The sequence below is a fragment of the Sphaeramia orbicularis genome, chromosome 10 (genome assembly GCF_902148855.1).
Source record: "Sphaeramia orbicularis chromosome 10, fSphaOr1.1, whole genome shotgun sequence".
Taxonomy (NCBI): Eukaryota; Metazoa; Chordata; class Actinopteri; order Kurtiformes; family Apogonidae; genus Sphaeramia; species Sphaeramia orbicularis.
This window is the reverse complement of record NC_043966.1, coordinates 5072675-5100086: the sequence shown is the minus strand read 5'-3', so window position 1 is coordinate 5100086 and position 27412 is coordinate 5072675. Positions and strand designations below refer to the sequence as shown.

The window sequence follows — 27412 nt, the reverse complement described above, 5'->3', positions numbered from 1 at the left end:
TCAGCAGTGGAACTTGAAGATGATGAGGACGATCCTCTTGTACTCCTTCCTGAAGTTGTGGTTCAGGACGCCGTAGACGACGGCGTTGAGGCAGCTGTTGAAATACGCCATGAAGTAGCTGGCCGTGAACAGCCACTCGGGGATGGCCCGGCCCAGTCTGGAGTCCAGCGCCACCGCCAGTCCGATCAGGTTGATGGGCGCCCAGCACACGGCGAACAGCACAAACACCACGAACATGGTGAGGAAGTTGCGGAGGTCGTGCGGTTTGATCTTGGGCCTGGAGTCCGGTTTGACCCGGCGTCGGACCTGGATGACCAGGATCCAGATGCGCAGGTAGCAGTAGGTGACGATGGCGATGGGCAGGATGAAGTGCACCACCACCACTGTGATGGTGTACAGTGAGCTGACGGACTGGGCGAAGGTGCACGAGTAAACCCGCGGGTCGTACTGCAGCGACTCCACAAACCAGTTGGGCACGATGGCGAGGATGGTGAGCGCCCACACCAGCACCACGTAGCACATGGTGTTACTGTTGGAGAAGAGTTTGTCGTACTTGAGGCTGTGGCAGATGTAGCAGTAGCGGTTGATGGCGATGCCGGTGATGTTGAAGATGGAGCCAATGACGCTGAGGCCCATGAGGAAGCCGCTGATCTGACAGTGGAGGTACCCGGCGATCCAGCCGTCGTGGAAGATGGCGGTCAGGACCAGAGGGTACGGGTAGAGCGCCACCACCAGGTCGGCCAGCGCCAGGCTCACCACGAAGGCGTTTCCTGTGGACGAGAGGGTCGCAGGGGTCAGCGGGAGGTCAAAGATCAAAGGTCAGGTGGACAACACCAGAACTTCATTAAACAGGATGTTTGTTCATGGTGGTTTTACTTTAGAGACAATCAGACGACACCAAACCACACATTTATATCGTTAACATCGAAGCATCATTAAATACGTCAGATTTGTTTCAGGTCAATGATGTAAAATGAAGCAGCAGTGTTTGGAGAATACGGTCATGAACATGGAACCGAAAATAGACCCAGACCATTCTGCTACGAGGTGCCCAGGTGAGTATATTAAACACACTTTAACCCTCCGGTGTCCAGGTGAGTATATTAAACACACTTTAACCCTCCGGTGTCCAGGTGAGTATATTAAACACACTTTAACCCTCCGGTGTCCAGGTGAGTATATTAAACACACCATAACCCTCTGGTATCCAGGTGAGTATATTAAACACACTTTAACCCTCTGGTGTCCAGGTGAGTATATTAAACACACTATAACCCTCTGGTGTCCAGGTGAGTATATTAAACACACTTTAACCCTCTGGTGTCCAGGTGAGTATATTAAACACACTTTAACCCTCTGGTGTCCAGGTGAGTATATTAAACACACTTTAACCCTCTGGTGTCCAGGTGAGTATATTAAACACACTTTAACCCTCTGGTATCCAGGTGAGTATATTAAACACACTTTAACAACATCCGTCCTCTGGAGGAACCTGGACCTTCATAAAAGACGGACACGCTCAGACCCTCAGGACTGGACTGAGCAGAGACACGTGGACTTTTAGGACCAGATGTCCTCACACCACAGCGGATGGAAACAAAAAACGATGCAGACGTTGATGGAACTTTTCCGTCTGTTTTCTATTTGTTTATGTTTATGTTTATGTTTACGCATTTGGCAGACGCTTTTTTCCAAAGCGACTTACAGGGGAAAACCAATTAAATCACTCAATCAAAATTTTATTTATATAGCGCCAGATCACAAAAAAAGTTATCTCTTGACATTTTATATATAGAGTTGGTCAAAACCAGACTCTAAGTCAATTTACAGAAACCCAACAGAGTCGTTGACTGTGTTCCAAACCAAAGGCTTGGGTTCGTTGGACTGCAGTTTTAAATACAGACTGTTGTGTTCAGTATGCTGCGTTCCAGGCTGGTTTTTGAGTCCGTAAGCCACGACTTCAAACCACGACTCACGACTTTGTAACGTTCCAGATAAGCCACGCCAAACTGCCTAAGTACAAGGAACTGTGGGAGCTAGATGTAAACAAACCAGCATGGAGGACCGTATGTTCTGCTCATTTAAAATCATTTCTATCCCAGAGGTGTTTGTTCTTTGTTTATTTGAGGGAAACAGAGGAGGAAAAACAGCGCATAAGGACAGAGAAGCTGTTCTACCTCTCATGCTATTTGTATATTTGGATACATATTTGGTATTAATTTACTCTTGCGCTCAATGGACTGAAAACTAGCTAACACCAGAGCAGCTGCTGATTATGCAGAACATTTGCAGATAAATAACATCAGAGCCATACCTTGTTTTAATAAACAATCTGCAGAAACACCACATCCATGGGGGGTGCCATTGCTACTTGACATCAGAACTCAGAACTGGGAGAACATGGATCTAGTATGAGTTCACGGGTGGGAAGTCACAGGTTTGACTGACATTCCAGTGCATTTTTACTGGTGGAAGGTTGGAAAAACACCAGTTACAGGTGGACTGGAGCGCAGCATTCGTCCAGTCATTAAGACAAATGATGAACGAATGAACAGACTTCTATCAGCTGCTTTGACCTCTGCCTCTTCAACGCTCTCATACTTACAGTCCATTCAAACACATCAGTTTGTTCACATTCAAATACATGCAGTTGGTGGTCAGTCTAGTCAGACAGTGGACGGTGGAGGCTGCACCGGCGGACACTTCCACCGTTAGTCTGTGTAGATGGTCCAGGGTTGGACGGATCCCAACCACATGTCCATGAAACACGGCGTCTCCGAACCTTATGCCGTCTATTTTAGAGTCTCTGCGTCAACGCCATCTTGTTTGTGTCTCATTGTGAGTGTGTGCGACAGTGTTTCTGATGCTGCGGTGGCTGTTGGTCGTTCAACGCCGCCACCGCTCAGTCAAACACACACCGGGTCGTATTTCAGTGAAAAAATAGACCCTTCAGCCTCAACCTTCAGCTGACATTTATGCATCAGAGCGGAAGATCATAAAGACACCGAGAGTCAGAGGACAGGAAACCTGGAGCATCCGGAGGATCAAGTTCAGGAGACGACTGAGAGGGAACGCAGAGGACAGAGGGATGGACGGATGGACAGAGGGATGGACGGAGGGAGAGATGGACGGAAGGACAGAGGGACGGACAGATGGATGGATGGACAGACAGAGGGATGGACAGAGGGAGGGATGGACGGACGGACAGAGGGACGGACAGATGGACAGAGGGATGGACGGACTGACAGACAGATGGAAGGACAGATGGACAGAGGGATGGACGGACGGACAGAGGGACGGACAGATGGACAGAGGGATGGACGGACAGACAGACAGATGGAAGGACAGATGGACAGAGGGATGGACGGACGGACAGAGGGACGGACAGATGGACAGAGGGATGGACGGACAGACAGACAGATGGAAGGACAGATGGACAGAGGGATGGACGGACGGACAGAGGGACGGACAGATGGACAGAGGGATGGACGGACAGACAGACAGATGGAAGGACAGATGGACAGAGGGATGGACGGACGGACAGAGGGACGGACAGATGGACAGAGGGATGGACAGACTGACAGACAGATGGAAGGACAGATGGACAGAGGGATGGACAGAGGGACGGACGGATGGACAGAGGGATGGACGGACTGACAGACAGATGGACAGAGGGATGGACGGACTGACAGACAGATGGACAGAGGGATGGACAGAGGGATGGATGGACATAGGGACAGAGGGAGGTGTTATTACATGTGTTTTACAAAGAGAATTTTGACCCTTAAAGACACAAACATCTGCCTTCAACCCTTGAAGACCCTGGACCCACCTGGATGCTAGCCCACCTGGACCCTGACCCACCTGGACCCTGGGGTCCAGTGCTGACCTCTGTGTCCACGCCGTCGTTCTGCTGAACGGTGAGGTTTCCCATTCCTGTTCTGAACAGGAAGTGTCTGCAGTGGTGGACTGAAACACAGCTGTGGACCGTCAGACCGGACCTTCTATGGACTGAAGAGATTAAATACCGTATGTTTGTGTTGTAGTCAGTTACCTCCGCCAGGAGGTATTGTTATGATCACTTTGTTTTGTGTGTTTGTTTGTTTGTTTGTTAGCAACTTTACGGGAAAACTCTTCCACCCATCTTTCTCAAATCTTCCCCACAGATAGGCCTCGGCCCTGGGACCAACCCATTAAATTTTGGGCCAAGTAGGCCAAAGTTCAAGGTCACAAAATCTACAATTTTCCTTTCTGTCATCATTGAGATCCACCTGCAGCTTAGAACAACATCTTGTATCTGGCACAAAATTGTCCACATCCACTGTGGAATATGGACTCTGTGGACATTTACATTTAACATTGAAAATCCCATTTATGACACATTTTTCATTAGAACTCAACAAATATTGATTGGAACTGAATATAATTTGACAAACACATGACTGGTACCAAGCTTCAACTTTTTCTGCTGAATGGAACAACCTGGAAACTGTTGAATTTAAACAGAAACAGTCGATTCACACATGCACACTGTTCAGGGTGTTTGGTGGAGGTTTGTGTTCTCTGAACACTTGTTACCTCTGCCAGGAGGTACTGTGATCACTTTCCTTTGTGTGTTTGTTTGTTTGTTTGTTTGTGTGTTTGTTTGTTAGCAGGATACCTCAAAAAGTTATGGATGGATTTTGATGAAATTTTCAGGAAATGTTGATACTGGCACAAGGAAGAAATTATTAAATTTTGGTGGTGGTGGGGTGGGGGGGCACAGATCTGTCTTGGTGGGGGTCTGCGCTCTCCGAGTGCTTTTTTTCTATATTTATGCTTTTACTTCAACAGTTTGAACACTTGGAAAATGATCTGAGAACCGAGAACCGTATGATGAAGGTAAACGTGACCAAACACAACAGTATTTGTGTTTGAACACTGACCGTGATGCAGTTTGACCCATAATGACTCAACCAGAAGGGGCGGGGCTTCTCCTCTGTTACGTCCACAGGCACAGGGTGCAGTTCAAGCTTCGTTCGAACTGATCGACCTTTGTTTTCATCATCAGGGCAGGTTTTCTTTTCTTCTGCTGAAGCTGCTCAGCCTTTGATCCACCGCTGGCGTCAGTAATTAGAGCAGAACTGAAGCTCAGAGCGAGTCTGAGGTGTCGACCGACCGCTGTGAAAGCTGCAGGTGAATGGATGAGATGAACCTACAAACATGTGAATGAAAGGAAAAGCCCCAGAGACCAACACTGAAGAGTTAATCCAACACTGTTCATGTTCAACACAATCAGTTTTTATGTCTTTGCATCTAAAGATGAGTCCGAACGCTCACAGAAGTCCACCAGGACAGTCCACCTCAGGACAGTCCACCAGGACAGTCCACCCCAGGACAGTCCACCTCAGGACAGTCCACCAGGACAGTCCACCAGGACAGTCCACCCCAGGACAGTCCACCAGGACAGTCCACCCCAGGACAGTCCACCAGGACAGTCCACCAGGACAGTCCACCCCAGGACAGTCCACCAGGACAGTCCACCAGGACAGTCCACCAGGACAGTCCACCCCAGGACAGTCCACCTCAGGACAGTCCACCCCAGGACAGTCCACCAGGACAGTCCACCAGGACAGTCCACCCCAGGACAGTCCACCTCAGGACAGTCCACCAGGACAGTCCACCCCAGGACAGTCCACCAGGACAGTCCACCAGGACAGTCCACCAGGACAGTCCACCCCAGGACAGTCCACCTCAGGACAGTCCACCCCAGGACAGCTTTGGAGGAACCAGGATGTTTTCAACATAGCTTTGAGATAGAGCTGTGCATTCTGGGAAACATGGAGCTTCTCAAACACTGACCTCCACCTTCTACACTGACTTCTGTTTTTAGTCCAATGGCCTGAAGCTCCCATGGACTATTGGTACTAGTTGTCGTCCATCGTCCATCCATCTGTCCATCAGTAAATAATTTTTCTAGACTCTTCTTCTCCAAAACTGTTATCCAAAATCATTTGAACTTCACAGCAGAGGTTCTTTGGGGTCAGGTCCACCAAGTTTGGACAAAGAATTGAAAAAACATTGATTTTTTAATTTTTAATGAATTTCTGAATTTTTTCCAAATCTCCATTGGTTTATAATGGGACACATTTCAAAGTGTTAGAACTTAAACAGTTGAAGATATTGATCTAATTATTATTGGTAATAGATAGGAAGTCACATATGGACTTTGATTTGGTACCATGACCTTTGACCTTGAAGGACCTTGAAAGGTCAAATGAATGTCAATTAATGTCTTTAAACACTCTGTTGGACTACAGGAGCCTGGGTCCTAGTTTTATTTACTTGTGGTGATGATGATGATGATGATTTTTATTTATTTTTCAATATTTTTTTTTTAATTTAATCAGATAGAATCACTTTGAGATCCAGATGTCTTTTATGGGGGGTGACCTGGCCCAGAGGTCAGCAACACAGACCATGAAAGAAAACAGGTTTTACAGACAGGAAATAACACGAAACTAAAACAAACAATAATAATATTATAAGAACAGAAAAGTTAGACTGTTTGTTAAAGTGCAGTTGATTTAGTTGAAGTCACAGCCATTTAAAAACCGACACTGTCTAATTGTCATAAAACAGAGCGAAAAGCTTGGACTGACATGAGTTCTGGTTTTTTCAGACCCCAGTCTCTGCAGGAACTCAAGTCCATCCAAAACCTTTAAAGACCCACAACATCACAACTTACAAATGACTTTTGTTGTTGTTGTTTTTCCAACTGATTTACTTGTTACTTATTATTTTGTTGGTTTATTAATCATTTTAGTTCATTTTATTCATTACTTTGGCTGTTTTTGTTCATCTTATTGCTTATTTTGTTCTTTTTACTTCATTTTAGTAAATGTTTTGCATATTTTTTCACTTTTTTGTAAATATTTTTTTTAAATTATTATTTAATATATCTATAACCCCAGTGTGTCCATCCACTGTCATTGGTCCAACTCCATGGGTTTTACTGGTGAATCAATATTGGAGAAGATCACAGTGTTTCCACGGTAACTACAGAGCCTCTGAACGTCCAAATATGGTCATATCTGATGACCGTGAAAAGATGAAGAACTGTATTTGACACCAATTATTGACATGGATTGATAGGATTATTGGATCAACAGGAATCAGTAGATGGTTTCGGTTAAAGGTGGATGTTTGGGTCTTTAAGGGTTAAAGGTGGACGTTTGGGTCTTTAAGGGTTAAAGGTGGACGTTTGGGTCTTTAAGGGTTAAAGGTGGACGTTTGGGTCTTTAAGGGTTAAAGGTGGACGTTTGGGTCTGTAAGGGTTAAAGGGGGACGTTTGGGTCTTTAAGGGTTAAAGGTGGACGTTTGGGTCTTTAAGGGTCAAAGGGGGACGTTTGGGTCTTTAAGGGTTAAAGGTGGACGTTTGGGTCTGTAAGGGTTAAAGGGGGACGTTTGGGTCTTTAAGGGTTAAAGGGGGACATTTGGGTCTTTAAGGGTTAAAGGGGGACGTTTGGGTCTGTAAGGGTTAAAGGGGGACGTTTGGGTCTTTAAGGGTTAAAGGTGGACGTTTGGGTCTTTAAGGGTTAAAGGTGGACGTTTGGGTCTGTAAGGGTTAAAGGGGGACGTTTGGGTCTTTAAGGGTTAAAGGTGGACGTTTGGGTCTTTAAGGGTTAAAGGGGGACGTTTGGGTCTTTAAGGGTTAAAGGTGGACGTTTGGGTCTGTAAGGGTTAAAGGGGGACGTTTGGGTCTTTAAGGGTTAAAGGGGGACATTTGGGTCTTTAAGGGTTAAAGGGGGACGTTTGGGTCTGTAAGGGTTAAAGGTGGACGTTTGGGTCTTTAAGGGTTAAAGGTGGTCGTTTGGGTCTTTGGGTCTTTAAGGGTTAAAGGTGGACGTTTGGGTCTTTAAGGGTTAAAGGTGGACGTTTGGGTCTTAAAGGGTTAAAAGTGGACGTCTGGGTCTTTAAGGGTTAAAGGGGGACGTTTGGGTCTTTAAGGTTTAAAGGTGGACGTTTGGGTCTGTAAGGGTTAAAGGGGGACGTTTGGGTCTTTAAGGGTTAAAGGGGGACGTTTGGGTCTTAAAGGGTTAAAAGTGGACGTCTGGGTCTTTAAGGATTAAAGGGGGACGTTTGGGTCTTTAAGGTTTAAAGGTGGACGTTTGGGTCTGTAAGGGTTAAAGGGGGACGTTTGGGTCTTTAAGGGTTAAAGGGGGACGTTTGGGTCTTTAAGGGTTAAAGGTGGACGTTTGGGTCTAAGGGTTAAAGGGGGACGTTTGGGTCTTTAAGGGTTAAAGGTGGACGTTTGGGTCTTTAAGGGTTAAAGGTGGACGTTTGGGTCTTTAAGGGTTAAAGGGGGATGTTTGGGTCTTTAAGGATTAAAGGTGGACATTTGGGTCTTTAAGGGTTAAAGGGGGACGTTTGGGTCTTTAAGGGTTAAAGGTGGACGTTTGGGTCTTTAAGGATTAAAGGTGGACGTTTGGGTCTTTAAGGGTTAAAGGCGGACGTTTGAGTCTTTAAGGGTTAAAGGTGGATGTTTGGGTCTTTAAGGGTTAAAGGGGGACGTTTGGGTCTTTAAGGGTTAAAGGTGGACGTTTGGGTCTTTAAAGGTTAAAGGGGGACGTTTGGGTCTTTAAGGGTTAAAGGTGGTCGTTTGGGTCTTTGGGTCTTTAAGGGTTAAAGGTGGACGTTTGGGTCTTTAAGGGTTAAAGGGGGACGTTTGGGTCTTTAAGGGTTAAAGGTGGACGTTTGGGTCTTTAAGGGTTAAAGGGGGACGTTTGGGTCTTTAAGGGTTAAAGGTGGTCGTTTGGGTCTTTGGGTCTTTCAGGGTTAAAGGTGGTCCTTTTCAGTCTCCTTACTGGACCCTGATGTTCTCCTGTTCCTCCTTCATGTATCACACATCACATCATTTTTAAACATGTGTTTCCTCCAGAGCCGGTGGCCACTTCCATAAATATTTGCGGCGCCTACTGGCCAGCTTTGACCTTGCTGCGGCGGCGGCAGCGTCATCCAATCCAGAGACTGCGATGCTTTAATAATGTGCAGGCATCGCATTTCACTGCTCGCATTATTTTAAATCTATAGTTCAACAAGATTCATCTGTGACATGAAAAGGACATGAGCGCTGACACGGTCCTCAGAGTCCCTGGGACCTAGAAAATCTATTCAGAATAACGGAGCTGGGATTAGAATTACAACAGTACCGCTACAGCTGGTGATCAATGCGTGTACGGTCCAGTACAAACAGGCCTCAGGTCAGAACCGGAACACCAGCACCACGGTTCTGATGAAACAGGTCCAGGTCTAAGAAGAAGAACCCACTCAGAACGATGCACAGAAAACAGTGACGTCTGTGAAGGTACAACAGGACCAGAGCCAGATCCAGGTCCCGGTCCAGATCCAGACCCAGACCCAGGTCCGGATCCAAATCCAGATTCAAATCCAGACCCAGATCCAGGTCCCGGTCCAGATCCAGACCCAGGTCCGGATCCAAATCCAGATTCAAATCCAGACCCAGATCCAGGTCCAGATTCAGATCCAGACCCAGATCCAACTGGACGACTGTATGAACCTGTTCTACAGAGTTAGTGGGAACCCTCTGGTACCGCCCACACTGACCACCTACAGACCATAATATGCACAGGACACCAGTGATGTCACAGTGTTTACTCTGTCATGTTTTAAGTTTCAGACACGACATAAATGTTGAGACACTTTCCTCCGAATATGACGGTAAACTCCAGCCTGTGGTAGCACCTGACACCTGTCAATCACACACTTTGATCACATCAGATAACAGATGTAATAATAATAATAATAATAATAATGTGATCAGAAGAATGATGATTAGAACACTGAAGTTTCACTGGGTAACATGGAGTGGGCGGGTCTTGTGATTTATTTACCAGGGGGAGGGGCTTCAAATATGAAGACCTCTCAAAATACCTGTCGTAATACAGTATGTTTTTTCTAAATCTAGTTTGTTGCCTTTTTTCTTTGTTTGTTAAATAGTTTTTTTCCATCTTTAACCCTTAGTGACCCCTTCAGGCGGTTTTTGGACTGTTTTGTTGGGTTTTTTTGATGGTTGGTTGACTTTTTTCATAAATAAATATGGCATCGTGTATTCCAACTGGTATTTAAAGGGTTAAAATCCTAAAAATGACTCAACATTCTGTAGTTTTGAGTAGAGCTGAAGTAGTTTAAGAGAAAGACACATATTTATGTTGAAATGGAATAAACAGGAGCAGGATTAAAAGCCCCCCCCCCACCCCCCCAGTGCAGACAGTATTTGGTATTTAGTATTCGTCCACAGATGTGAGTCCTTCTGTCCGTCAAGGTTCTAACAGTTTGGGATTGTTCATTATAGTCTAGTTTTATTTAGTTTTGACTTTTTTTCTCTATTTCAGTTAGTTTTAATTAGTTTTTAGAGCAGGTTTGCTAGTTTTTATTAGTTTTCGTTATTTTCTACATGCTTAGTTTAGTTTTTCTATCTTTTCTCTTCTTCTCTGTCGTCGTATTCAAATAAATCCCAGACAGGACTCTGCTGCTTTAGTCTCCATGTTTCCAGGTAGAGTGGGGACCAGAAGACGACTGGAAACCACAAGTGAACACAAGTGACGGACCCTTAAATATCATATGGTGCCAGCAGAGAAAATTGTTGGGAAAATAATTTGATTTCATATCAGTCCAACACTGGCAAAGATGAAAACGAAGGGAATTTTATCCATAATTTTCATGTTAAGTTTTAGTTAGTTTTGTGAACACACAATACAGTGTCAGTTAGTTATTGTTTTTTTTTTAATTATAGTTTTTATTTATTTCAGTTTACGAAAATGTTTTTACAATTCTAGTTTTCGTCATTTTGTTAGTTTTCGTTAACAATAATAACCTTGCTGTCCATGAACCTCAAACATCAAAGTGAAGGGACATCAGAACCTTCTGATGGTCCAGAAGCCCCCCCCCCCCCCCCAAACGGTGTGTTTGTGTGCTCGTTTGTTGCCCCCCCACACTGTAAACGGTGTGTGTGTGTGTGTGTGTGTGTGTGTGTGTGTGCTGGTCTGTCGGAGGTTCTGGGTTTTTTAATAATGGCAGTGGAGCTCCAGGGCTCAGTTCAGCTGCGTCTTCAGACACTCAGATGAAAATGAAGGTCAGCAAACAGTCAGGAGCTCATTTTATGAGCAGAGACCCTCAGTCTGTGGTGTCTGAACGCAGACCCACCCCCCAGTCCCCTGTCCCCCATCCCACTACCTTCCAGCTGTCAGTCCTGCTGGTCCGGGACTCGATGCAGAACCCGGAGAAGACCCATCTGCTCAGCTTCACTTTACACCATGAATACCCCCCCACCCACCACTGCTACTGCCCACCACCCCCACCCACCACCACCGTCCACTTCCTCCCTCCGCTGCTGGCTTAAATCGGACCCGCCTCCATCTGTCCGTCTGTCTGACGTTCACCTGGGTCTAAACCCTCTCATATCTCAGCTTTATGGAGGATTAACCAACACTTTTGTCAGTGAAACTTTAAACACGTGTCTGAGCCGTCGTTCAGTCACTGCAGACTTTCATCCATATGTTGTTTTTGTTGTTTGTTGAGGTGTTCGGCTTAGGGTTAGCCTCACCCTAAGCCTCTGACTGGGTCTGAACATCCTGCCTTCACCTTCACCTGTTCCTTCAACAGAACCAGGGTAGTCTCTCCTGTTTAACAGGTTCCAAAGCTTAGAACCAAAGAACCATGAGGACTAAATGAACCAATGACGCCTCATTTAAAGGGAATAAACTCACAAAATGTACTGTTTTAGTTTATGGATCAAATACATTCTGAAACACATCAGGTCACATCTGAAACTGAACAGAAATGTTTTTTTCCTCCACATTTTTATCAGGAATAAAATCAACTCGTGCACTGACCCATTTGGATCCACAGGTTCTGGATGTGGTCATTTTTATGCTGTTGTGTATTTGTACATGTACACATTTGTCCAACAGTCACCGCCAAAGTGTTCTGGACATAGACACAGGTTTATGAAGGTGCAGACACACCAAGCCCATTTTCATCGGTCTGAGGTCGGTCACATGAGTCTGTTTGCTGCGTTCATTTCGGTCGGTCTTCGTTAATGCCGTGTCCAGACTTTTTGGCCGATTCAACATGTGTAATCGTCCACTCCCCGTCGTTCAGTCGGACCAGTCTGATTGGTGGAGGGATAGACCCGGACTAGTGAATGAGAGAGGGAGAAGTTTCCAAGTGAATCCAGTTCTTTTCCAGTACTGCACACTATTACTGTCTTCTATAAAAGTCCATTCACTGCTCAGATCAGATCTGAAGGAGTGACAGTCAGTGTGGACGATGGACTCCATTCATTCCATCAAGTCAACACTGTTAGCATTGTTAGCATTGTTAGCATAGTGTGATTTCTCCTTAGTTTTCACCTGCGACATCTTTCTTCTTCCACCAGTAGAAGCCCTAGAGCTGACAACACCTGGATCTTCTTATTATTAACCATCCGTTCAACAAGTACAACACTGACCCCTCTGGACCGGGACGTTCAGACTGAAGTCACATTGGAAAATATAGATCTGTAACAGATTTAGGACCACATATGAAAGTGGTCCAGGTCAGATTTAGGACCGCATATGAAAGTGGTCCGGGTCAGATTTAGGACCACATATGAAAGTGATCCAGGTCAGATTTAGGACCGCATATGAACGTGGTCCGGGTATGAAAGTGGTCCGGGTCAGAGTTAGGACCACATATGAAAATGGTCCGGGTCAGATCAGATCCAGGTCACATGTGTCTTCATCTGATCATGAACTAAATCCAGACTCAGGTTTTTTTTACGTCGATCAGAAAAACATCAAACTGTAACACTTCGACCATGACGACGACGACAATGATGAAGATAATGATGATGATGAAGACCAAACATACGGAGGTGATGTTTCCCACCTGCACATTTTAGTCGTAGACACTTTCACTGTCTTTCCAAAAACCTTCAACCCTCAGTTTCAGTTTCTAAAGTGAATGTGCAGTCGGAGCTCAGGTCTGTAGGATGAACTTCTAAACGGCATCATTTAGATCCTAATGATCCAAACAAACGCAGCTCAGACATTAAAAATGCATGTTCATGACGGGATGAGGCTGACATTTACAGTCCATCAGCCTGGTCTTCAGCAGCTGATCCTCCTTTTACTACGACTGTCAGGATGTGAACTCCAACTGACGCCCAATTCACCCCCTACCCCTACCCCTTACCCCTTACACCTCCCCCTTAAACCTACACCTTACCCCTACCCCTTACACCCCGCCTTGGTCCTCCCCCTTACCCTTACCCCCTATCCCTTACCCCTACCCCTTACACCCCCCCCTTACCCCTTAAACCTATGCCTTACCCCTACCCCTTACCCCCTACCCCTTACAACCCCCCTTAGTCCTCCCCCTTACCCCTAACACCTACCCCTTACCCCTACCTCTTACTCCCTACGCCTTACCCCTACCCCTTGCACTTGCACTTGGCAGTACCCCACGATGTCACTGTCTTGGAATGAATGTGGAAATGACCAAAAACAGTCACTTTCCCACTAAAGGGTTAAGCCTGTCCTGTCTCTTGTATTTGCGGGGGGGGGGGGTCTACTGGTCCATTTAGACTCATTCACTGAACCCCTCAAACATGTTTCTACTCCACTGGAATACAGAGTATCCACAGTACTCACAGTCTGGACCATGGACAGGTCATTTATTTAAATATTCATGTTTTTGTAAAATCATTTTAGGTGATTCCTGTCGTCTTCTTCTTCAGGTCAGACAGGTGGGGCGGAGTCCTAACACCCTCTACTGACGAGGCACCGCAGCTTTAAGGCTGGTATGAACCAAAGTTATTATTGTTAACGAAAACTAACAAAATGACAAAAACTGGAATTGTAAAAATTGTTTTCGTTAACTGAAATAAATAAAAACTATAATTAAAAGAAAAAAACGATAACTAACTGAAACTGTATTGTGTGCTTACAAAACTAACTAAAACGTTTAAAAGTTATGGATAAAATTCCCTTACTTTTCCTCTTTGTCAACGTTGGCTTGATATGAAATTGATTTATTTCCCTCAAGCAGTTTTAGCTGCTGGCACCATATGATATTAAAGGGTCCGACACTTGTGGTTTCCAGTCGTCTTCTGGTCCCCACTCTACCTGGAAACATGGAGACTGAAGTTGGGAAAAAGCAGCACAGTCCTGTCTGGGATTTATTTGAATATGACGACAGAGAAGAAGAGAAAAGAGACGACAAAACTAAAACTAAGCATTTAGAAAAAAATTCAAACTAATAAAAACTAGCAAACCTGCTCTAAAAACTAGTTAAAACTATTTGAATTAGAGAAAAGTCAAAACTAAACTATAATGAAAAATCCAAAACTATTAGAAGCTTGGTATGAGCGCTTACAGAAGTGTTCTGACCCAAATGGATCACTTCATTATCGTCATGTTTAATTATAAATGAATCTGCAGCGTCAGGACAGTAAAGTTCCACAGATTCACAGTTTATCCTTTCATCTGATGAGGCTGATGATATGATGGAAAAATAAACATCAGAAACTCAAACAGTTTTTTTAACCGTCATTTTTCCTGAACTTGTTGACCTTTTTTTGTAGCATCAGAGTGAATGTCCAGGTGTTTGACTTTATTCACCTGTGGACGTGGACGAGTGTGTCCTGATAAGGAGGACAACGTACACACGAGTCTGTTCAGACGTTCAGAACTGCAGACAAACCCCAGCATTTGTTCGTCTCGTTCCTGCATCTTCATCAAACGCAGCTGATTGAACGCCTGCTCCCCGTTTTGTTTGACTGTTCATTGTTTTTTAATTAAGTCTTTGTGCTTTTCTTGTCGTTTCCATTCGTCGACATCTGAGGGAACAGACTCATTCAGACTTCATCAAACCGAGCTCCAGCTGGACCCGCTCACAGTTTTTGGACGAAGTAAATGACTCAAATTGGGCGAGTGTGGGCGACGGGCCAACGCGCCGCTGACGCCACCGCCAACTCGGAGCAGCTCCACCGGGTCCAGCGTCTCCAACAGACACTGACAAGATAATTAGGATTCCGATGTAAACAAGTCCAAAGTACGCTCCCGGAATGTATCAGCAGATGGCGTTTGGAGGAGGAGGGGCGTGTCCACAGGTTACAAATGAAGGAATGAATGACGGCAGTTCATCTCCGCGACACGAGGGATGATAAACTGTGACAGAGACTCAGTAATGACCAGATGGATGGAACACCACCGAAGAAGAAGAATGAACAGACGGGAAAGAAGAGGACGACCATGAATCAGAGCCGTATTAACAGCCTTATGGGCCCTGGGCAAAGCGGTGAACTGGGCCCCTCCCACAACGACAACAGGAAGTATTATGGGATGGAAGTCTTCAGGTCAAAGCCAGTTCAAACCATGATGCCCCGTTAGGCTACGAAGACCATTATTTAAACGTTTCAGTCGTAAAAAAGAACGTTATCCTGTACAGTTAGTCCCCATCAGGCACATAAACACACACACTTCAACATTCACCAGAAGACTTCAAATTGTCAGAAATTATTTTTCTGGATTAATTGTAGTACAATATAAAAAAAAAATCTGTAAAAAAAAAAAAAAAAAAAAAAAAAAAAAAGAAAAGAAAAGAAAAAAGAAAAAAAAGTCTTTTAAACATTTAGTACAAAATAAAAAAATCTGTAAAAACAAAAAGTTTGGGGGGTGAAATATTCTACAAATAAACAATAAAAAATCTGTAAAAACAAAAAAAAAAAAGAAAATTTTGTTAGAAAATAAAAAATCTGCAAAAAAACAAAAAAAAGAAAATTTTATTAGAAAATAAAAAATCTGCAAAAAAAATATATATATATTGAAAATGTTTAGTACAAAATTTAAAACTGTTTTCAGTACAAGATAATAAAAAATCGGCTGAAAATTCTAATACAAAATCAAACAAAAATTAAAAGAACAGAAAAATGCAAAAAAAACTTAAATTATATACTAAAATTATCAGTAATGAAGTAACAATAGGCTTTTGATGAGTATGTATCATATATGATACAAGGGGCATTAAAGGGTTAACATACACAGATTAACATGGGGCCCAGTGGGGGGGGGGGGGGCTATGATTGAGGATGTAGAGTAAACGGGAGAGGAGGAGAAATGAATCAAATGGAAAGGACAGGAATGACAGAAAAGGAGAGAGGATGAGAAAGAGGAGGAAGAAGAAGAAGAGAAAGACGAGAAAGAAGAGGAGGAGGAAGAAGAGGAGAAAGAGGAGGAGGATGGGGGGTAGGAGGTGAGCTGAAGGCGGGGCTGATGGGTTCATCAGTGAAGAGGAGGAAGAAAACCAGGAGATAAGACCAGACAGGAGCTGAGATCAGATGGATGAAACTGGGGGGGGGGGGGGGGGTCATCCACTCCTCCCCCTCCCCCTCTCCCTCCACTCCTGTTTTCCCTCAGATCCACTTCTGGGGTTGATGAAAAAAAAAAAGGGAAACAAAGGCAGAGCAGAGTGAACATGTGGATTCTGACGACGCTCATCTGTCACCGTGACAACCAGCAGGAGCAGCTGATGTGAGGGTCCAGACCACTGGTTCACAACTTTTCTGGCTCGTGACCCCGTTTTAACATCACAAATTTCTGGCGACCCCAGACATTCAAAATGGAGACATGTTTTTTTTTTGCTAAAATTAATTTGTTTTTGATCATGTAACAGTTTGCAGTACTATGATGCAAAGAAACATTAATTTCAGACACATTCAGTCTATATAATGTCTATCATTGTGGACAGAGGCAGTAAATCCAGGTGTAGATTACTGCACAAAGGCTCAGGATCTGTCCAGTCAGTCCAGCTGGGATTTACAAGGAGGACAATTAATACTGAACAAACAAGAACTGAAACTAGGAATTATGAAAGAGCTGCAGCATCTGAAACTGACCACAGTGAACATGTGACACAGAAACAGAACCACAGAGCTGCAGGTTCACACTCACAGTTTGTCTGCTGTGGATTGGGATTGTCTCTGTCAACTCAACATAGATTTTTTACCTGTAACTTTTAAGTTTTTTTGAAATTTTTTTATCAATTACTAGAAAATTCAGGTGACCCCATGTGGGGTCCCGACCCCAAGGTTGGAAAACACTGGTGTAGAGGCAAATGCACAACATGAAACATGACCTGACAAATACATGACCGCACCCCCCCCCCCCCCCCGAGTCTAAACCTGTGTCTAAATCTGGGTTTAACTCTGTGTGTGTGTGTGTGTGTGTGTGTGTGTGTAAAGGTAATGGTTCACATATTAACCCTGTTCAACCTTCTGCTTTATATTTATCTGTAAAGTTTGAGAAAGTTCAGATTTATTCCAAAATCCAAGGTCACAAAGGTCATACAGGTCACAAAGGTCATACAGGTCATACAGGTCGTAAAGGTCATACAGGTCATACAGGTCACAAAGGTCATACAGGTCACAAAGGTCATACAGGTTGTAAAGGTCATACAGGTCACAAAGGTCATACAGGTCACAAAGGTCATACAGGTTGTAAAGGTCATACAGGTCATTAGAAGCCTATGTGGACTCCATCAGTGATAAAACCAGAACTAAACCTAAACCATCCACTCAAACTCGCACAAACACTGCGTCTGTGACCTCTGGTGTGAAGCCCTGCTCCACCAGGACGCCTTTGAGGAAGTCTGTTCAAGTCAGCGCTCACATGTTTGAGCCTCAGACCTGGACGTGAACTCACCACGGCAGCGCTTTTTACCATGAAGGAGAAGGTGGAAGGATCAGCGGGTCCGTCAGAGTCCGACGGCATCAGAGGAAGTTTGTGTCGGACGCCTGCGGACGCCGGGCTCATCAACGCCTCATCAATATTCAGATGTTGTCGTACGGGAGCAGAGTCTGAGCGTCGTCACTAAGTGGTTTTAATGTGATATTTACGTCTTCAAAAGGCACCGTGGGAACATGCCGGAGAGCCGGAGATAACAATTAGGAGGCGCCATTGATTTTCAGTGGGTGTGTACGTTTGAAGGCTCTGGAGTGGAGGATTATTTATGCACAGCGGCGCTCGGCAGGATTATAGTCCACGTCGCTCCGCTCATACTATTTGATTTACACATCGATTACAGTGAGTCACCACATCTGCTTTTACTTTCCTCATGTCCTTGACCGGCGGCGCACACGGCACATATCCCGGCATCCTCCTCGGACGCACTTTGTCACCGAGACGCCGAGAAACGTTCCATCAGAGCTGAGCTTCACGACAACTGGAACAACAGACGTGAGGCGGCGAAGCCACGGCGTCCTTGAGGAAAACATCAAACAGGAAGAGGAAGAGCGGAACAGAGCCCGCCTCCAAGAAGCAACCCATCAACGCAAGGAGGAGGTGATCCTGACACGAACGGACCTACACGACCCGAACGGACCTACATGACACGAACGGACTTACACAACACAAAAGGACCTACACAACACAAACGGACCTACACGACACAAACGGACGTACATGACACAAAAGGACCTACACAACACAAACGGACCTACACGACACAAACGGACGTACATGACACAAAAGGACCTACACAACACAAACGGACCTACACGACACGAACGGACCTACACAACACAAACGGACCTACACGACACGAACGGACGTACACGACACAAAAGGACCTACACGACACAAACGGATGTACACGACACAAAAGGACCTACACGACACGAACGGATGTACACGACACAAAAGGACCTACGCGACACGAACGGACCTACACGACCCGAACGGACCTACATGACACGAACGGACTTACACGACACAAAAGGACCTACACGACACAAACGGACGTACACGACACAAATGGACTTACACAACACAAACGGACGTACACGACACAAACGGACGTACACGACACAAATGGACTTACACAACACAAACGGACCTACACGACACAAACGGACGTACACGACACAAAAGGACCTACACAACACAAACGGACCTACACGACACGAACGGACGTACACGACACAAAAGGACCTACGCGACACGAACGGACCTACACGACCCGCACGGACTTACACGACACGAACGGACTTACACGACACAAAAGGACCTACACGAGACGAACGGACTTACACGACACAAAAGGACCTACACGACACGAACGGACGTACACGACACAAACGGACTTACACAACAAAAACGGACCTACACAACACGAACGGACCTACGCGACACGAACGGACCTACACAACCCGAACGGACCTACATGACACGAACGGACTTACACGACACAAAAGGACCTACACAACACGAACGGACGTACACGACACAAACAGACTTACACAACACAAACGGACCTACACGACACGAACGGACCTACGCAACACGAACGGACATACACGACACAAACGGACTTACACAACACAAAAGGACCTACACGACACAAACGGACCTACACGACACGAAAGGACCTACACGACACAAACGGACCTACACGACACAAAAGGACCTACACGACATGAACAGACCAACACGACACGAACGGATCTACGTGACACGAACAGACCTACACGACACGAACAGACCTACACGACACGAACAGACCTACGCGACACAAACGGACCTACGCGACACGAACGGACCAACACCACACGAACGGACCTACGCGACACGAACAGAGCTACGCGACACGAACGGACGTACACGACACAAACTGACTTACACATCACAAACGGACCTACACGACATGAACAGACCAACACGACACGAACGGACGTACGCGACACAAACGGACCTACACGACATGAACAGACCAACATGACACGAACGGACCTACGTGACATGAACAGACCTATGCGACACAAACGGACCTACGCGACACGAACGGACCAACACCACACGAACGGACCTACACGACACGAACAGACCTACGCGACACGAACGGACCTACGCGACACGAACGGACGTATACGACAGGAACAGACCTACATGACACAAACGGACGTATACGACGCAAATGGACCTATGCAACATGAACAGACCTACGTGACACGAACAGACCTACACGACACGAATGGACCTACGCGACACGAACAGACGTATACGACAGGAACAGACCTACATGACACAAACAGACGTATACGACGCAAATGGACCTACGCGACACGAACGGACCAACACCACACAACGGACCTACACGACACGAACAGACCTACGCGACACGAACGGACGTACACGACACAAACGGACTTACATGACACAAAAAGACGTACACGACACAAACAAACCTACACGACATGAACAGACCTACACGACACGAACAGACCTACGCGACACAAACGGACCTACACGACATGAACAGACCTATGCGACACAAACGGACCTACACGACACGAACGGACCTGCATGACACAAGCGGACCTACACGACACAAACGGACCTACACGACACAAACGGACCTACTTGACATGAACGGACCTACATGACACAACACCTGTAGAGGTGGACAGCTGGTCTCCTAAGAACCACACACTGGAGGTGGACCTTCTATCACCTACCATAGTATCGGAAATATGGATTTGATGATGTGCAGTTGTACATTATGGAGTCTTCATACTGTCTGGAAAAGAAAACAGACGGAGACGTAAAGGACAGGTGCATGAAAGTCCAAATGCGTCCCTCAGAAGCCAATCAGCAGACAGGACTCAGTGGAACCCAAAACACAACAGAGGAAGTATGAAGGAGTGTCCCGTCTCAGTGGATGATTGAATAGTGAGACGTGGTCCACATACTGGACTGGAAATGGTTCGGTTTGACAAGACTGACGTCGGTCAAAATAACGTTATATGTAAGATATGACGAAAAACGGTCGTCATTAAGAGGAGTTAAACAACATGTCTGTTCCAGTTCAACGATGAATCTGTTCCAGTTTAACGACAAATATGTTCCACCACTGACGAAAGAGTTTGTAGAGTATGAGGAGTAGGTCAAACTCCACAAGCACGACTGAAGAAAGACTAAAAAAAGAATAAAAAAAGATGAGTAAATCTGCACAACACACTCAGTGAGTCCTTCAGTGAAACTTGTACCGTACGACCAAGTATATTTAATTAGGTCTACAGTTGGACGCCATCTTCATTTAATGATATGTTTACAATGTCTGTATGTATTTTTGTACCTAAGTTTAGATACTGTTGACCAAAGCTGATGTGTCAGATTCACCTGAGGTGGGTCACTGTTAAACATGGCTGTAGACTATAGTTGGGCAGTGGTTTGAACATGTATGAAACACTTTAAACATCGACAGGAGCTGTTGTTCTGAAACAGTGTTTATCCACAGATGTCCTGTTAGTGAGAACAGGTTTACAACAGGTTCTATAAAGACAAAATATCACATTTGACTGGATATTGTCAGACTATCGTTATTGGAAATTTAAAAAAAACTGACTGAGTTGCTTTTGTGTTGTTGCCCATCTTCTATGGGACACTTGTATTAAAAGTGTGGACGGACCAGGTAGTGTCTTCCAGTGTGTTTGAGGACGTCCTAAAGTACAGAGACACTGGACAACTGTTGAGTTCAGAACCAAACAGAACCTTTTGGACCGAAGACCGACCCCAAAGACTCTGTGGTTTGTTCAAGTAAATCTACACTGACTGACTCTGGACCCCTGTAGACCAGGAGGTGGACCACAGTTTGGATGAACCATCAATAAACATATGGATAAAGGAAATGATCAGCTGAGACTGGAAACACTGACGTACGGTATGAGAGGAGGAGCAGAGGTATGAGGAGAAGGGAGGAAACCGTTACTCAGATGGAAGAAGCACTGGAGTGAAACAAACAGAGACCATACTGGACCATGATGGACATGTGGACATGGTCCACGTGTGGAAGGACAGGTTTAGGTCTGAAACTGTTTCTGTTTTTTTTGTTTCTTGGTCTGTCTTTAAGAATGTGTCAGTGTGTGTTCCTTGTGCTACTGTCAACATTTCCTGAAAATTTCATCAAAATCCGTCAATGACTTTTTGAGTTATAGACAGACAGACAAACAAACAAACAAACAAACAAACAAACAAACAAACAAACAAACAAACAGACACACCCAGATGAAAACATTACCTCCACCGTTCCTTGGCGGAGGTTATAATCATCAAACACCCTGAGCAGAGGAGGAGGAAAAGGAGGAGGACTGGTCCCAGAGAAGTCCAGTCCTTCTCTAAACCCTCTGTTTTTTCAAAGTCACCAACGAGTCTGTAAAAGCAGGTCCAACAGTTTAAAGGGGACCGACACCTGCAGGTTCATTTAGTCACAGTCTCAGTTCAAACACAGGTTTTCAGGGTAAATTCAGCCCTGATCATGTTTTAGACCAGGGCTGTCAAACTCATTTTGGTTCAGGGGCCATATTCAGCCCAATTTGATCTCAAGCAGTTCCAGACCAGTAAAATAATGACTTAATAACCTGTAAATAATGACAAATCCAAGTGTTTATCTTACCGGCCGACAGGCTGTAGCTACTGTCGTCATGCAGCGTCTGTCGTCAGTTACAAACATTTTAATCATCTTTTTCTCTGAAACTACAATTCCGATTGACTTCAAACTTGGTATACAGCTTCTTTATGATGATGTCAACAAAAGTTAGTGAAATTATTTGGATCCGGATCTGATTCTGGATTTGGTGCGACTTTGAAAAATTTTCCCATTATAAGAAATAGGAAGTGGATGGATGCAATAACTCAGTAAATATAAATGATCTCCAGCGTAAATGTCTCCAGTCCAGCCCTGATGGGGAGATGACCCAAACATAATGTCCACATGCTGATCAGGATCTTCTTCTGGATCTGGAACTGACGGAAAATTTAACATGGGCTCTTATGGGGAAAATTTCAATCGTCTTCTTCTCCGAAACTCCAGTTCTGATTGACTTCAAACTTGGTATACAGCTTCTGTATGATGATGTCAACACAAGGGACTGAAATTATTTCCATCCAGATCTGATTCTGGATTTGGTGTAACTTTGAAAATTTTTCCCATTATAACAAATAGGAAGTGGATTGATCCAATAAATCAGTATCAATGATATCAAGCTGGAATTTGAATTTTTGACAGATCTGATTGGAATATGACCAAAACATGGGCTATTTCTGTAATAGAATAAATACATAGAATTGGGTGAGAATAAATGGCATCTGGATACATTTCCCAAAGCTTTGAATTTGGCCGGTAAGCTACAGGGCCATTGGTCCGATTTTTTTAATGTATTTATTTTATAAATCCAATTAAATCCAGAGCTCTGATCTAATATTGTTTGTTGGTTAGTGTTCTAATGTCAGTTTAATTTAGACCCAGGTTTTCTACTGTAGAGTTTAGATTTCCTAGTTTACGTGGTCATAACTTGGACACCACCTTAAAAGCTGGTTGAGGAGCAATGTGACCCAGAAGAGATGGACACACCTCACCCTCATGCATGTCCACGCAGACACTGTGGAACAGCTGAACAGACAGGAGAGGGTGAGAACTTTGATCAGAGTTACCTCGGATCACAAAAACCTTTTGGAACATCAGCTGAAGGTCTGTGCACTTGCTCCAACAGTAAACCCACAGTGAGATTTATGAAGAATGGAAAGGAGGAAATGACTCTGAAAAGTTTAGGAAAATAAATGACAGTAGGTCAGTTTGGACCGAATGAAAAAAAAAACCCAGACGTTTAAATAGTAAACTGTGTGAAAACACTGCTGTTTAGAAGGTAGTAAAATGTGAGTGACAGTAACCCTTTCAGCACCACGGACAGCAACGCTCACACTCCTGTTCACCCGTTCACCCGATCACCCGATCACCTGATCACCTGTCAGTGTCTAACCTGATCACTGTTTTCATCACAAATACAAACTAACAGGTGTTTCCGTTGTCAGTCAGTGAAGGCCTTTTAGTGGGAGGAGCCTGTTCATGTCCGTCCCCCATCAGGTCCAGTTCTGCTCATCAGGTTAAACCTCTGTCTGTTCTGTTCCTTTAATTTTATTCATTAGTCTGTGTTCTTTAGTCTGTTCTGTAAATGTTCCTTTGTGCAGACAGTAGAACCTCCACAGGTGTGTGTTCTTTATTGTCTGCTGTGTGTGAACAGTTGTTGGTTGTTGCTGCAGTATTTTGTACATGTGTCTTTTCTCTGAGTCAGTGCTCAGTCCCTCATTTGTCTTATATTTTGTGAAGCCTGTGTTTTTTGAAATTATTATTTGTTTATCGTACACAAGTAATATCGCATTAATAGTCAAAAAATGTATTTTCATCCATTGAAAATGCTCACTGATTTTGTGTCACCGTCGGCATGATCCTTGCTGCACCCCCCCCCCCACCCCCCCATTTGAAATGGGTTCCCATGGCTTTGATTAGAAGGTTCTCATACATCTGTGGTTCTCAGTCAGCGCCAATAATTATCACCATTAACATTCAAGTGTCGAGTCAAAGTTGAAGAAACCAGATGTTGAATTTAGGGATGCACCGATCCGATACCAGTATCGTGCATCGGCTCCGATACTCAGTGTGTGTACTCGTACTCATACTCGTAAAAGTAATCCGATACAACTGCACCAATACCACTTACGGCCGTGTGACATTCCCAGTTCAGTGCAGCAGGTACGAGGAGGAGGAACAATGTGTGTGAGTGAAGAGTGTGGAGACTGAACCAAAGAAATGACGGTGATAAAAGTAACGCTGACTGACAGTACCGTTCCAGACACAGACAGATACAGACGCAGCGTTCTGTTCGTCCTCTGCGTACATTCCATCCGTTTTCCAGGTGCTGGAGGATGAGTACCCAGACGGAGAATACCAGCGGAACCGTGGAGGTAGAGGATCTGTTCAAAGAGCCACTGTGGGAGTTAGAGAAAAACTACTGACACATTTAGGACAACTACCCAGGGCTGGGCCGGTTTCCATCCCACTGATAATACTGTGGAGGTACAGAGCGGTGCGGACCGCCGCCAGAGGAAGTGAAAACCAAACTTATCACTCATTTGTCTTTTCTCTTCCTGCTGAAGCTAAACTTTTAAACCTTACCAGAGAAAACGCTGCAACATTAGTATCACAGTAGTGTTACCTCTGTCGTCTCCATGTTTGTTTTTACTGACTTTCTTTTTCTCATTAAACTTTCCTCTTCTTCGTGGTATTTGTCCAGTATGGTTAATTCAGAGCGGCGCCCCCTGGTGGATTAATTGACAAACGCTCATTCCGACACATTAAATGTCAGTAGCAGCACTTTGTTCCAGTCAGACTAATGACAACGACAATAAAGCACATTTACCAAAGGAACTAACAACTGGAATGGGATTATTAAGTACTAGTATCGGTACTCGGTATCAGCAAGTACTCAAATGTAAGTACTTGTACTCAGTCTGGAAAAAGTGGTATGGGTGCATCCCTAGTCGAATTATTCTTAAAAAGACACAAATAGAAGTCAGAGTTGAGTTAACATTAGATCAATATTTCAGACAGTCTCAGATCTGTTCTGTCAAAGATGGTTCTTAGTGACTTTAAACTGTTCTGTTGGATCAGAACCTTTTACACACAGATCCAGAACCGCTGTTAGAAGAACTGTCGAACATTAGAGAAGACATGAAGGAAAGGAAGTGAAAGAGAGAAACAGTCAACTGTCAGAACGTTTGAACTGAGGAGGGGAATAGGAGTCCTATATGACCAATGGACTCATGTCCACCATCCAACTGTCCACTGTCCAACTGTCCAACTGTCCACTGTCCAACTGTCCACCGTCCAACTGTCCACCATCCAACTGTCCAACTGTCCACTGTCCAACTGTCCACTGTCCAACTGTCCACCATCCAACTGTCCAACTGTCCACTGTCCAACTGTCCAACTGTCCACTGTCCAACTGTCCACCGTCCAACTGTCCACCATCCAACTGTCCAACTGTCCACTGTCCAACTGTCCACTGTCCAACTGTCCACTGTCCAACTGTCTACCATCCAACTGTCCACTGTCCAACTGTCCACTGTCCAACTGTCCACCATCCAACTGTCCAACTGTCCACTGTCCAACTGTCCACCGTCCAACTGTCCACCATCCAACTGTCCAACTGTCCACCATCCAACTGTCCAACTGTCCACCTGTTCAACTGTCCACTGTACACCATCCAACTGTCCACCGTCCAACTGTCCACTGTCCAACTGTCCACTGTCCACATCCAACTGTCCACCGTCCAACTGTCCACCGTCCAACTGTCCACCATCCAACTGTCCAAAGAACCAGAGTCAAAGACAGAACCATCATGTTTATCATTGTTGGACTCATCTGGTTTCTTCAACTGTGTCCAGGTTCAGGGTTTAGTGGACCTGTCTCCAAAAGACTGGATTCAGTTTAGGATTGATTTTAGTTGATTTATAAAAAATAAAGTGTATGAAACATGTGAAGAAGTGGATCAGAACCAGCACCAGACAAATGGAACCAATCCAAAACAAGCTGAACAGAATCAAACTCAACTGATGAAGAACAGATGAAAGTCTTCATCAGAACATTGAACCTCCTGAGACCCAGCAACGCATGTTTGTCCTCTGTGGGGACACGGGTTGGACAGCTTTACTAAACAAACAAACAAACAAACAACAAACAAACAAACAAACAAACAAACAAACAAACAAACACTTTCAGCCGCAAAAGCCAGAAAAGAAATGAATAAGAGTCTAGAAGTAAAAAGAAATCCAATGTTTTCTATTGTTTTTTGTGTAAAAACCCCCACATTAAATCTGTGTTTTTCCCATATATTTAAATCCATTTCAGTATCTGAAGTTAATGACATGGTTTTCATCGAGTCTAGAGAAGAACATGTGGAAAGGGAGGTGGACACCTTCAAACCTGAGAGGGACAAGGAAGCCCCAAAAACAGTCAGTCCCACTTCCTCTTACACCTTCTTTACACTAATACTATTTAAGGGGGTTCATAAATACACCAACACCCCCCCCCCCCATACCTTTAATAGATTTTATTGTATTTATTTATTTTTATTTTATTCATGTATTTATTTGTTTATGTCTATTTTCATAAATATGCACTTTTTCCATTTTCATCAGTACTTTTGACATTTGAATTATGTGTTATTATGTTCATCTGTTCATTTATCTGTTTTTTAAAGTTTAAAATTCCTATTTTATATATTGCATTGGTTTATAAGTTTGAAAGAATCTCCATAAAAAACATTAAATTATGAAAATACGACAACAAACTATTCTTACACAAAAAAGATGTAAATGACCTAAAACCCTGACATTTGTTTAAATAATTTACTTTAAATAATAATAAACCCTGGTCTGCCCTCTGCTCATGTCCACAGACTTTAGTCCACCTTCAGTGAGTTGGTTTTCAAGTTTTAAAGACACTGTCCTGGTCTAAGGAGGTCCAACACACACACTGT

The 27412-nt window shown here is 44.5% G+C and overlaps 1 protein-coding gene across 1 annotated transcript in view; it reads right to left on the bottom strand.

Annotated features, from left to right (window-relative positions):
* Positions 1-27412, bottom strand: part of mtnr1al (melatonin receptor type 1A like) — a 28000-nt gene continuing 588 nt past the window's right edge. Inside the window, exon 2 of the mRNA XM_030145422.1 lies at positions 1-770. Coding sequence (XP_030001282.1) covers positions 1-770 — 770 coding nt within the window. The remainder of the gene's footprint in view (positions 771-27412) is intronic.